This window comes from Manduca sexta, chromosome 4, assembly GCF_014839805.1.
Source record: "Manduca sexta isolate Smith_Timp_Sample1 chromosome 4, JHU_Msex_v1.0, whole genome shotgun sequence".
Lineage (NCBI taxonomy): Eukaryota > Metazoa > Arthropoda > Insecta > Lepidoptera > Sphingidae > Manduca > Manduca sexta.
Genome location: NC_051118.1, coordinates 7254199 through 7266778, shown reverse-complemented (window position 1 = coordinate 7266778; position 12580 = coordinate 7254199). Strand labels below are relative to the sequence as shown.

General features: G+C 34.9%; 2 protein-coding genes across 2 annotated transcripts in view; one reads left to right on the top strand and one right to left on the bottom strand.

The window, feature by feature from the left end:
* Positions 1 to 2661: 2661 nt before the first annotated feature.
* Positions 2662 to 9877, bottom strand: LOC115444490 (tRNA (cytosine(34)-C(5))-methyltransferase). Its single transcript, XM_030170267.2, has 13 exons — positions 9689 to 9877; positions 9527 to 9619; positions 9136 to 9344; positions 8490 to 8667; positions 8071 to 8155; positions 7354 to 7493; positions 6830 to 6963; positions 6327 to 6514; positions 5703 to 5847; positions 4849 to 5277; positions 4321 to 4487; positions 3611 to 3766; positions 2662 to 2925 (listed from the first exon to the last, which is right to left on the bottom strand). Exons 1-13 carry the CDS (start codon positions 9812 to 9814, stop codon positions 2753 to 2755), a joined length of 2223 nt encoding a protein of 740 aa, XP_030026127.2. The 5' UTR covers positions 9815 to 9877; the 3' UTR covers positions 2662 to 2752.
* Positions 9878 to 10197: 320 nt separating this feature from the next.
* LOC115444476 (5-oxoprolinase) overlaps positions 10198 to 12580 on the top strand; it is a 34955-nt gene continuing 32572 nt past the window's right edge. The window contains exons 1-2 of the mRNA XM_037440614.1: positions 10198 to 10349; positions 12187 to 12360. Of these exons, the coding sequence (XP_037296511.1) occupies positions 12196 to 12360 (165 nt within the window). The 5' untranslated portion in view covers positions 10198 to 10349; positions 12187 to 12195. The remainder of the gene's footprint in view (positions 10350 to 12186; positions 12361 to 12580) is intronic.

The window sequence follows — 12580 nt, the reverse complement described above, 5'->3', positions numbered from 1 at the left end:
ATTTTAATATTACATTATCGATGTTGTAAAGGTATTTCGCACTTTTAGCGTCTGACCGGATTCTTCGGAGCTCGCGCGGACATTCAGTATGTATGTACATACCTACTATTTAATATTTATATTGTGTAAATAATTTAAGTTATATTATTGCTATATTAAAATATATGTACAAACCAATGTATAACAAAATACTGTACGCATGTAGATATTATTATTTGATATATTATATTTACTTAACAATATTTGTTGACGTCCAAGTCGAATTTGTCTGAGTACAAGAGTCTTATAAAATATTTTATTTGTTAAAAAAGTTTTGGAAGCTCGAAATTAAAGTCAATTTAAATTATTAACGAATTCAAGTCGTTACATACCCCATAAACATATTCATGTTATAAACAATTCATGCATTAAAAACAAAATTAAACCTTGAGATATTGTTGAATGAATGAAAAATAATATTTTTAAGGCGATACCTCAAGGTTCATTTTCATAAATTTTTTTCACCTTTAATCTGGGTAACTAAACAAGTATTGGTAAAGAATTTAAATTCACGTCTAGTTAGTGATTAGTTCTCGCAGTTGAAAGAAAAACGTAAAAATAATTAATAATCATGGATATTTCTGCCTTTAAAATTTCGTCATGTTAAATTTTAAAGGCCGAAATATCCATGATTATTAATTATTTTTACGTTTTTCTTTCAACTGCGAGAACTAATCACTAACTAGACGTGAATTTAAATTCTTTACTTGCCAATACTTGTTTAGTTACCCAGATTAAAGGTGAAACAAAATGTATGAAAATGGACCTTGAGGTATCGCCTTAATGTTATAATATAATGATCTTTGTCATAACTGATATAATGATTTCTTATGTTTACGCGAGTTTTAGGCATTAAAATAAAACTATTTTGCGGATTCTATCGCAGTTTTTATATTATAATTCTCTCCCAAAGTTTCGAAGCCTTCAGCCTTCGGGCGGCCTGCCCGCCCCGTGAACACGAAGGCGATTTTTGACCGTAAAATAGTTTTATTCTAATAACTCTTATTTATATTTTTGTTTATAAAAAATATTCAGTAGGTATTTGTGTAATATAAAGTAATTGTGTATTGTGTAAAATTATTATTTTATTATAGTTTTTCATTCATTCAAGTCAAATTAGCGGTACCAACTGGCACTATTTATCAAAATTTTTACTATATTGGAGATGTAAAATTGTGCCATAAGTCAATAATCTCTTGGTTTAAATTACATAAAACTAGCAAATTTTCATATTGAGCTTACATTGTAGCGTTCGAGATTGTTATCGCTAGTTGCGAAGTTGGAACGAATAAAGGAAGTTTAAAGTCGATGTTTTGTTTTATTTTGTGGCAACACTTGTCTTAACATACATGGGTGTCGGGAGGGGGATGCAAGGAGGTGCAGATGCGAACCCTGCCCAGAAATATATAAAATAAATATGCCACTGAATGAATCTGCCACGATGAGAACTATCGACCACAGGGGTATTTTTAAGATAAAGCATTTTCAACAACCCGTGCGAATTGAATTTGAAAAAAGAAACTGAATAAAATTGCATAAGTGCAGATGCACCAACCTAATACTAATCTTAGCGGCGAACATATTAGCACTATAGAAGCCGGGCTTTGTGAACCACTATCAGCGTCATGGGATGCTTAAATTAGAAAAAAAAATAGCACTATCATTTTTTGTATACTCCTAAATCAAATCAAAATCAACAAACGATTCCTATCCCTATCTGTTGATAAAATATGTTTTTTTATATGTGCACGGCTAAGTGACCTCACTGCATCTGATGGTAAGTGGGTCCAATATAATGTCGACTGACGAGAGATGATTACCTCTTGACAGTCGACACAATTATGCCGGCCTCTTGGAGCCCGATATATACAGGCTAGTCCCGGAGCGTCACACTTACGTGGGCCACTATGGCGGGTTGTAATGAAATAAGAATTCGAATTTCATTTATCCGATATTCTTATTAAAGGCCAGGTCAAAAGAACCCTGAACCGGCGGAAATGAAAAGATTGAAGGTGGAGAAAGCGAGAGAAATTCCAGAATCGTGCAAAGTGGCAATTCAGTCTCTGCCTACCCATATGGGATAGAGACGTGATACTATGTATGTGCAAAAATCATACCTACATTGTCCCTACAACACATTCGTATTCGTGATTATTGATTATTACTTTAGTTATTACATTTATTGTACAATTCATTAGGCATTAACACCGACTATACAAAATTTGACCTGGAAAATGAAACCTATTACGACAGCGCCAGTTTTGCCTTTTCGATTTAGTTATTGTCAATACAAAAAAACTTTTTACTGCTAAATGACGAGGTCTTTTATCTTTCTGGTCAGGCTATACTGCCGCGCTAAGCTCAAAAGCGGTATCTTAAAAAAACAAAATATTGATTTTTATGTCCTCAGATAGCTTAAAGAAATACCCATCCAATGAGCTTACCTAAATAACGGTATCTTCTTTAGAACTTGTTAAAAAAGCCTTAAAAGAGTTTCTACCTCAGTTTTACATACAAAATTATATTTAAAAAACTTCGATTATCTTGAAATAAGGTTTCCCTGACATACCGCTTTTGCGCTTAGCACGGCTGTATGCATGGTATATCAAAGAAAACAAATAGTTTAAATAGCAATAATTTTATTATATTTGTCAATGCGCAGGTCAAACAGATACATTAAATAGCATCCAACATCACGACCCGCGCCTGTACATTATTTGCTACTCTGAGCTTCTTCTGCGTCTTCTATGCTCTCAGTCTGCGTATCTTCTTCGTTATCTTCTACGCTCTCTGTCTGTTTCTCTTCAGCGTTTGACACTTCCATTGCGTCGACATTCGAAACGTCTGTTTCCGATTGTTCTTCTGCCGCTTTGAATTTGTTTACCTCTGAAAATATATCAATGAATTATAATCTTACTTCTTGGTAATATTAAAAGTGGATGTAGAAAGTTTTGTTAATTAACTAATGATGAAATTTGATATACAATGTCTTGGATTGATATACTACTAATATTATAAAGGCAAAAGTTCGTGAGGATGGATGTATGTTTGTTTCTTTTTCACGAAAAATCTACTGAACGGATTTGGATGAAACTGTACAGGATAATTAGTTATACATCAGAATAACATGTAGGCTACAATTAATAGTGATTTTGTGTATGTTAGTCATAATAATACATATCAAGTAAGTCGCAAAAAAATGTATCCCGAAAAACTCCTTCACGGGAGCGATGCTGCGAGCAAAAGCTCGAACTCCTTTATCTCCGAAGGGGTAGGCAGCGGTGTAATTAGTGCATTAGCTTTTCGTCACGTGTCTCCTGCCATGATGTGATAATTGGCGAGCTTATCGTCATATCGAGCAAAATTCAACACACCGGGCTGATTCTGAGAAGAAAAACTTATCACTTTGCCCGACTCGGGATTCGTGCCCGGGACCTTAGAGCGGAAATCGTACTGCGCGTGCAATACAACTACACCACCGACGTAGTTAAAGTTAGAATTTAAAAATATTTTTTATCCGAGCCTAAACTCTTTCAGGAGTTTGGTATTTATTTTAAAATAATATAAGTACCATATTTGCTTGTATCAGCTCCGAGTAGCCTCAAATAATGCACGGTGTCGGGTGTGGCCGTATAGGCTCGTAGCGAGTGAACCCCGCGCCACCCCACCAACGTCAGCCGCAGGTTCGATTCCTTATCCTTGTACTCTAGCACGCAGCTGCCGGTTGCTGTAAACATTCATTTGTATATAGATCATTTCATCCACGAAGACGCGCCCACTACCTTCCCTAATCGCTTACAGTGCGCGTGAGCAGCATCAGTGCACACATACACTACGTTGAATAGCGACGAGGTTGTGCCTTGGATCAGTCCCCTTATCTTGCAACATTTCCTTTAAAAACGTGGTGACACATATTTATGGATGAAATGACTTATAAATCATATATCCTCTAGTAAAATATTTTTCGTGGTATAACTGTTGGAAGTCATTTCTGCACACAAATACACAGCACTATGTATAGAAATTAGTTATATATACACGCCTAGACATGCGCACGCACAGATTCGTGTATATACGCACGCGTACACACGCATACGCACGAGCGTCACAAGTTATATTTAGAAAAAAACACATCGATGTTTCGGTACATTCATAAATTTATAATTAATGTTCAATATTTTTTCGGATCGATATAAATAATTTAAATCGATGTTGCGTGTCCGAATAAAAATTCTTCAAATACTACACTATACTACTTTAAATTAAAAAAAAAAAACTAACCTAACTCCTTGAGCTGGTTTTGCGTGTGTTCAGTAAACCTGGAGATGTCGGGCGGTGTGGAGGGGTTGTCGTTTTGCAGCACCACGATCAGGTCTTCCCTTAGGATGTCCACCCGCCTCTTTGTTCCTATGAACTGTATTATGCTTTGCAGACCTTCTTGGGATAATCTGGGAATGATTTAATTAAATTAGTAATTTTACATAATATGTATTTCACGACTTGCCCTGTTTGGTGTCACCTCTCCTGTGGAATCACACACACATCACCACGCATTTATATCCCGAAGGGGTATACATAGGCGCAACTAGGGCACCCACTTTTCGCTAAGTGTTCTGTCCCATGATGTGATAGGGAGCGAGCCTATCGTCATATCGGGCTCCAATTCCAGACTCCGGGCTGACATTGAGTAAAAGTCCCAATATCACTGCCCAGCCCGGGGATCAAACCCGAGACCTCACCGCAGTCGTACCGTAATACAACTATAACTAATACACAAACTAATAATAATTTTTTTTGATAAAACCTCACCTGAACGGACATGTCATATTCTTATTGTCACACCTTACAAACGTCTTCACACCAGTGTTTATCACCTTTATATTAGCCTCATTCTTCTTTAGAACATCTTTCACTATCGGTGACACCAAATATATATTCTTCTTTTTGCCTACATAACATCTTGTTAGCAGGCATTTCGCGTCAAAATCTTCTTTCATTTCATAGAACTCTTTTATCGACGGGTATACATCTTCTTGATCGCCAGAGAAGAATACAAAAGGGTCTTCTCTGTAGCCGCCTATTCTTCTTTTTTTCTGAGGCGGTTCTTTTTTCGACTCTTTTACTTCTGATTTTTCTGACTGTGGATCTTTTTCGTTTGTCCACGGTACGGGGGATACCTTCTCGAACACTGCTACGAAGAATCCACCTGTGTCTTGATGGTGTGGCAGTATTCTTATGCTGAAAATATATAAACACTATCACGTCTGAGGGGTAGATAGTATTATATCAACGGTTAAAGGCTAATTTACTTAAGCTACTTTTTTTCAAAGTTAAAATTTTCGAAAAAGAAATACCGCTCCACTTACCATCAGGTGCAGTGGGGTCACTTTGAAGTGTTCATATAAAAAAAGTTTTATATTGATCGGAATCGGATTGATTATTCAGATTGGGATCGTTTATTAAAAACGATTGATAATAGTGCTATCTCTTTCAATCATTACACAATACACATAAGAGAGAGAGAGGAAGAGAGAAAGAGAGAGAGAGAGAGAGAGCGAGAGAGAGAGAGAGAGAGGGAGAGAGAGAAGAAGAGAGAAAGAGAGAGAGAGAGCGAGAGAGAGAGAGAGGGGGGGGAGAGAAAGAGAGAGAGAAGGAGAGCATACCATTTGTCCAAGTGGAACTTTTCAATCTCCTCAGGAGTCGGCGGGAACATCTGCGGCCGCACCACAGTCTGCCACCGCTCCGGCACGTCTTCGTATTTGTCGTAGAACACCATGTCTTTGGATGCTGGGCGCCAGTGGGTCATGCCTGAAGAAAATAGATTAATTTATGTTCGATAGTCTAGATGGGAGTGGAACGGACTGTCAAGACGAATGTCCGCAGGTTCAAAACACAAGGGCACACATCTTTGACTTTTATAAAAAAAATATGGCAATCATTGAATAATTTTGGTTTTTTCTGTACAAGGTAGTACAATGATGTACTACCTTTTCCTTCTTAATAATAAAAATAACCAGAAAAGCGGAGCATGAGTATTATTTTCCCATCATATCCCTACGAAACAATGGCGAAGGGTGAAAATTTACAAAAAGTATTCCTGAGGCAAAAAATGACTTAGTAAACATATCACGGCTAATTTAACGGGGAACAAAAACTAAGACAAAAAGGGAAGCTGGCACGAATCAGGTAATATGAACCTTTCGTCATTGCACTAAATACCTATTTCTAAACATTTACAGTCGTATACTTAAGCCGTTCGCATCCACACTCCAATATGCATAACTGACCTTTGATGTATTTGAGTCCGGGCAGCTCCCCGGCCACGTCCCGGAGCTGGAGTGAGCAGTCGGCCTCCCTCAGGACCCTCGCCACCACCGCCTCGTTCTCCACCGGGTTGAAGGAGCAGGTGGAGTACACGAGCCGCCCGCCCACGGCGAGCAACTCGCATCCGCGCTTCAAGATGCGGTATTGTATGCTGTGGATGCCATAAATATTGGTAAATTAAATTGCGCAGTCTTTTTTTGGTTATAAAGTGCAAATTTTGGAGCAGAAAGGTTGTCATTTATTAATATATAAATTACACAGAAAAAACGAAAATTTGGTTATAAACAAAGACAAATTCTATTTTTAAAATCATCAAATAGCTAAAATTTCATTATTTAAGAAAATAACCTTCGATTTATTCTGATTTTTTACACTAATAGTTATGGTTCAATGGCTGTATGGATTCGCTTCCTTTACCAATTCAGAAAAAAAAAACATTCACCCAAACGTAAATAATAATAATTACCCATGCAAATTGTTCCCGTTGCCGACGGACCACTTGAGCCATATGTCTGGGTTCTTGCGGAGCGTCGCGTCACCTGAACACGGCACATCGCACAGCACTCTGTCGAATTTTAACGGAATTGTTTTGCTTGGGTCCTGGAATAAGAATTAAGGAAGTTTAAATTGTAAGCAATTAGGTTGTTCATGGTCAATTTCATTATAGAGCTCGTAAAAATGTCTGCTCATGTTTCCTGATAATTCTTTAGTGCATAAAAGAGCCTAATAAAAAACAATCAAACGAAAAAAATGTAGTAATATTTTTTTTTTATTTAAAAAAATATTTTTGTTCATTTTTATAATATTTTTTGTATTAAGAAATAACCCACATCCACAAAAAGCCAAAAAAAAATAGCAATAGATTTTTTTTTGCATTAAAAAATCAAATTATTTTTCTTATTCACTTTACCTAATATATTTTTGGGATCCAAAGATACTTGCATCCAAAATTTTTTCCTACCAATATTACTCATTTTCCATAAATCTTACCTGCGGATCGGTGACTCGCAGCGCGGGCATCACCGCCGAGTCGTGGTTGGTGATGATGATGCACGGAGAGTTGAGCCGCTTGGCCTGGTGCACCAGCATGTAGCACCGGGAGTTGTCCACATCGTTGGCCATCACGAACCCTGGAACATTCCTGTATATAGACTGCTTGTCGATGTATAATTTTTAAAAATATATGGGTTATATGTTGAAGGGCCCCTTTTTTCCCCACTTAGCCAGTAGTAGGTTGTGCGTTGAGAGAATATATGGGTGAGGGGTTTTCATTTTTTTTTTGAAAGGCACAACTAAAACAAACTGCCCCTGATGCTGATGCTAATTTGGAGTACAGTCCAGATAGTGTGGACTGACGGGAGATCATTATACATTGGGGGTCGTCCATTACATGATGTTTTTTAATAACTTAAACCCCCGCCCTCTCCTTGTCATATTTCGTAATCTTATTTCTGAACTCCTCCGCCCCTTTCGAGCGTCACGTGATTATTGGACGACCCCGTGCCTTAAATAGGCTGATGATAGAACGCGAGATAGTTACATGGGTACTGTTATTATTATATTGAGTTTTTCTCTTATTGTAACTCAGAATATGGTAATAGGTATCATGGGACAAAATCACACAATAAAAAGCATGCACATTGGTTACACATCTACTCTATTAGGGGAAAAAGGTGTTAATATATGTGCTATATTTGTACACTATACCTGTAGGCATCTTGTCTTCTTCTGCCTGTAGGAACTCTATCAATTGGGCTGTTTTTGAACCGGGAGCAGCGCACATATCCAATACCTTAAAAAAAAGGAATTTTAGAATCATGATACAAATTTTACAAATTGCATTTTGGTTATTTTAACTTTTTTGTTTACTTATGACAGCATGTGGGCTGTGGAGAACGAGGCTTTGACTTCAATATTCCACTCAGAAAATATTATACTATATAGTTTTTTATAACACAATTCGCCCAGGATTGAGAGGATAAGACTCATTCACTTAACCTTCCATAAGACACTTTTCACGCTTAAAATATTTAGTCTCTTTGATAAAGATTAATTAAAGACAGCAAATTATTAAGTAAAAGGCAGTGAGCCAGTATGGGATGATCATTTCGTAATAAACAATCTACCTTGTGATGTGGTTTGACATCAAGAGCCACAGGTGGTATCATGGACACCTGCTCCTGCCTCGACACACCGCCCGCAGCGGTCTCTGCTACCAAGAAGTTGTGCAGCTTGTACAGAGTCTCGCTACGTCTGATGTCTGTGCGGGACAGCTTCACTTGCCATGCAAAGCCTCCAGGATACCTGGCGAGATAACGGATTGTAAGGCAATATAATAAATATAATATAACAAGTAATTATTGAGATGTGACCAGCATGTGCTTACTCAATCAATAAACATTATTAATAGCATAATATTGTATAACAAGAAACTAATATTAAATGTAAAATTTAAGTTTAAAAATGTTTGATTGATCTCTTTCATAGATTGGAAATACAAACACTGAAGTGTTGTTTGTTATCCAATTGTTTTCAAATATGATATGGAATATTTTTTTCTACTAATAACCTATACTAATATAAAAATAAAGTTGTTTGTTTGAATGCGGTAATCTCAGAAATTTGTAAACATTTTTTTTAATAATAGAAAGTTACAACAGTTCTAAATGTTATAGACAACTATTTATCCTAGGAAATATTTAAAACAGATTATTTTTCACAGACGGAGCTGTGGGTAAAATATAGCTATAAGAAACGAATTAACATTCTAACCATGGCACATTGACTGGCTTGATTATCTCATTGGTCCCATCATCTTTTACTTCTCCGTTCAACAATGCAGAGAAGTAGTTACTGCTGATAACCTTCATTAATGCATCGGCTTCCGCTTTTGAACCAGTTATCCTGAAGGCTGTCGGGAGATTCTCCTTGAGGGATGCCATGAAGGTGGACCATTCTTCATCGGGGCATACTTTTTGAGTCTAAAAGATTTTTTCAATAATGTAGTTATAGCTGAATAGTCTTATTGAGTGCCAATTTAACAAAAAAGTTGTTTATCTAAAGGCTAGTATTTTTAATATAATCAAATTATTTATGTGAAAAATAAATAATTTTTGTTTTTTTTTGGGTTGTTTTTTAAAAAATATTTTTTAACCAAAATTACCTTATAATACTGTTCAAAAGTCGCATTTTCTCTCACTATTTCTTCGTAATCCTTTCGTGTGTCACCACTTGGTTTTTCTTGTGGATTTTTTTCCTAAAATACAAAAAGATTTTAGAGTTTTTAAGTATGTTTACTAAATTTTAGGTTATGATTTGTACTTACCTGTTCTCTCTTTTCACGTTTACGTTGAGCAAATTTATTGACATTGCGATTTTTCCTGCCCATTCTTCTTAAATAATCACCTAATGATACTAATCTCTTTTGTGAAAAATTATAAAAACATAACATAAAAGAATACCCAGCGATGTAGCAAAGAATTGACAATAATTGACATTTGCAATAAAAGTGAGGTTATGTTTACGGATTGAGTTACGTTCAAATATTGAAATTTCATAAAAATGTTATGCGAAAAGTTATAAATTTTTACATGAGAAAAATATTTTTAAGTAAATAGGGAAAAATAATGAAAATTTGAAAGGATGGAATAGTCGTAAGTTTTATTTCACGTAAAATAAAAAAGAGTCAAAATTTTCAATTGATCAGCTGGTCTATAATAGAAGATTCTCAGGGATTCCATTAAATAATATGTCAGTTTAATGACAATTGACATAAACGTCGAGAAAGAGATAGCTTATCAAAAACTGCACTCGTAAGAAAGAGAAAATCGAAATAGTAATTAAAAGATAAATGATTACATTCAAATCCTTTGTTATCAGTTATCTCATATCAGTTCAGTGCTTGCTGTCGACACTTGTATGTGGTGATAATAGTGGGCTATTAGAGTTCAAACTGCGAAGGACTGTTCTCATAGAATTAAGGAAAGGTAATGAAAAAACAATTTGTAACCTTGTAATTTTACTAGGTTTTAATTATACATTGTTTGAGTAATTAACTTTTGTATGAATATATTGAACTTATAGTAATAAAAAGGAAAAGCACATATTTTTCAAAATAGTTTATAAGACAATAAAGGATAAATTGTATTTTCTATGTTAGGAAAATATATTTAAGGATATATTTTGGGATAAATACCTTCTTACACATGTAATAATTAATTGTGAAAGGTATTTAATGATTACCAGTGGTTGTAATTCGACTTATTCTTTTCTTATACTTGTATCAATTTACTTATATAAATTTAACTTTTTTGCACTTCTCTCCATTTGAACTTCACATTTTCCAAATTTGTAAAAGCCTTCATGTACACAATATGTACTGACACAAAATTTGCCAAAATTTATTTATTATAATTAAGTAACTCTTTAATAATGAAAAAAATGCTACTTCGACATTTCAAGTCTTCAGGCATTGACTAAGATAGTTAATTACAAGCAACTATGTGAGATATTACATTAAAAATATAATTTATTGTTTAACTTAAGTATTTGAAGCCTGGTTTTTGGAAGCCCACGGTTTATGTTGCTATAGTTTTTGTCAATGGCTGAATGCATCTTAAAATCCAATTGTTCAATCAGCTGATATGGCGCTCAAAAATTAAGTGTGTCTGTCAAAATCCATTCAGCAGTTTATGATCTACCAAACATACTTTTTTTCCCCAAATTTTCAAATTTTTACTATAACTATGTGCTCTGATTTCTGAGAAATTTATCAAAATTATTGTGTAATAGAAATAATCACACAATACCTTCTTACAAATCAAATAAGTCTATTTTAGAAACAGCATATTCATTCTGTTATAAAATGGCAAGCAAAAATATTCTTTATCAAACTATAATAGAGTTTAATTTCCTTGTCCCATTCTTTATCAGTACAGATTCAGTTTCATCTTATTAGAGCTCATTGTCAGATAAGTATGTTGTAATACTCCATTGAAAATTTAGACTTTTATGAGGTTTGTATATTGATTGATATCAAGGATGAGTGTTCTTTGTAACAATTCAGATAGTATCAGATTTGTACTATAACAGTTAATTCATATCATATATAGAATATAAATATTGATGTTGAGTATAATCTTGTTTTCACCATAATCAACTTGGTAAGTAGTCTACATAAATAAATAGATGTAGTAAATTTAAACCTATTACGATAAGGTTTAAAACAATATTAATTATTTTTAAATCAGGAAAATCTATAATCATAACTACATTGAGCACCTTTTTTTGTTGAGCATAAATTTTCTCGGGTCATTTATGGTACATAACTGAAATGATATTATATTTTGTTTATTATTAATTACGCTCAGAATTGTAAAATAACTATACCCAATTTTTATTTCTTAACATAGTTATTATTCTATGCTGTTGGTGGTAGGATATAGTTTATATCCGCCTGGATAGTGACCACCATACACAACGTGTTAAAACTCGCCATAGTGGCCTACGTAACTGTGTCGCGTTTCTGGATCAGCCTGTGTGTATCCGATTCCAACAGGCCGGCATAATTGTGTTGACTACTGAGGGGTAATCATCTCTCGTCAGTCGACATTCTATCGGACGCCACTTATCATCAGGTACAGTGAGGTCGCTATGCCGTGCCATTATCAAAAAAATGCTAACTATAAGTATATAATATTTATTGTTTCTTGACATGACACAAACAAGCTAAAAAAATCAAATAAAAATCATTATTTTTGGTATAACATTACGAATTACAGTATAATTTCGTAGAATAAATAGGGGGTGAATTCCTTCTTTCAGATTTAAATAATGGGTACCAAAGGTTTCCAGTTTGCCTTAGACCGTGGAGGCACTTTCACAGATGTATATGCCAGATGTCCCAATGGAAAAGTTCGCGTTATGAAGCTGCTGTCTGTCGACCCACAGAACTATGACGATGCTCCTAGAGAAGCGATCAGACGAATTTTACAAGAGGTATCTTAACACTAACTGCGTATAAAAATATATCCATCCCTTTCTCTTGGTTAATTCAAATGACTTATTTTTGAGTAAAAGAGTGATGTTCTAAAAAGCTCTTTTTGAACATTGGTGTAGTTTGTCGTAAAGGAGCCCTACATCTAATTCTTAGCCCTATACCTAAGTTATATTTTGAGTCTATGCTTAGATATGACATTCTTAATAGTTCCCGTACTGA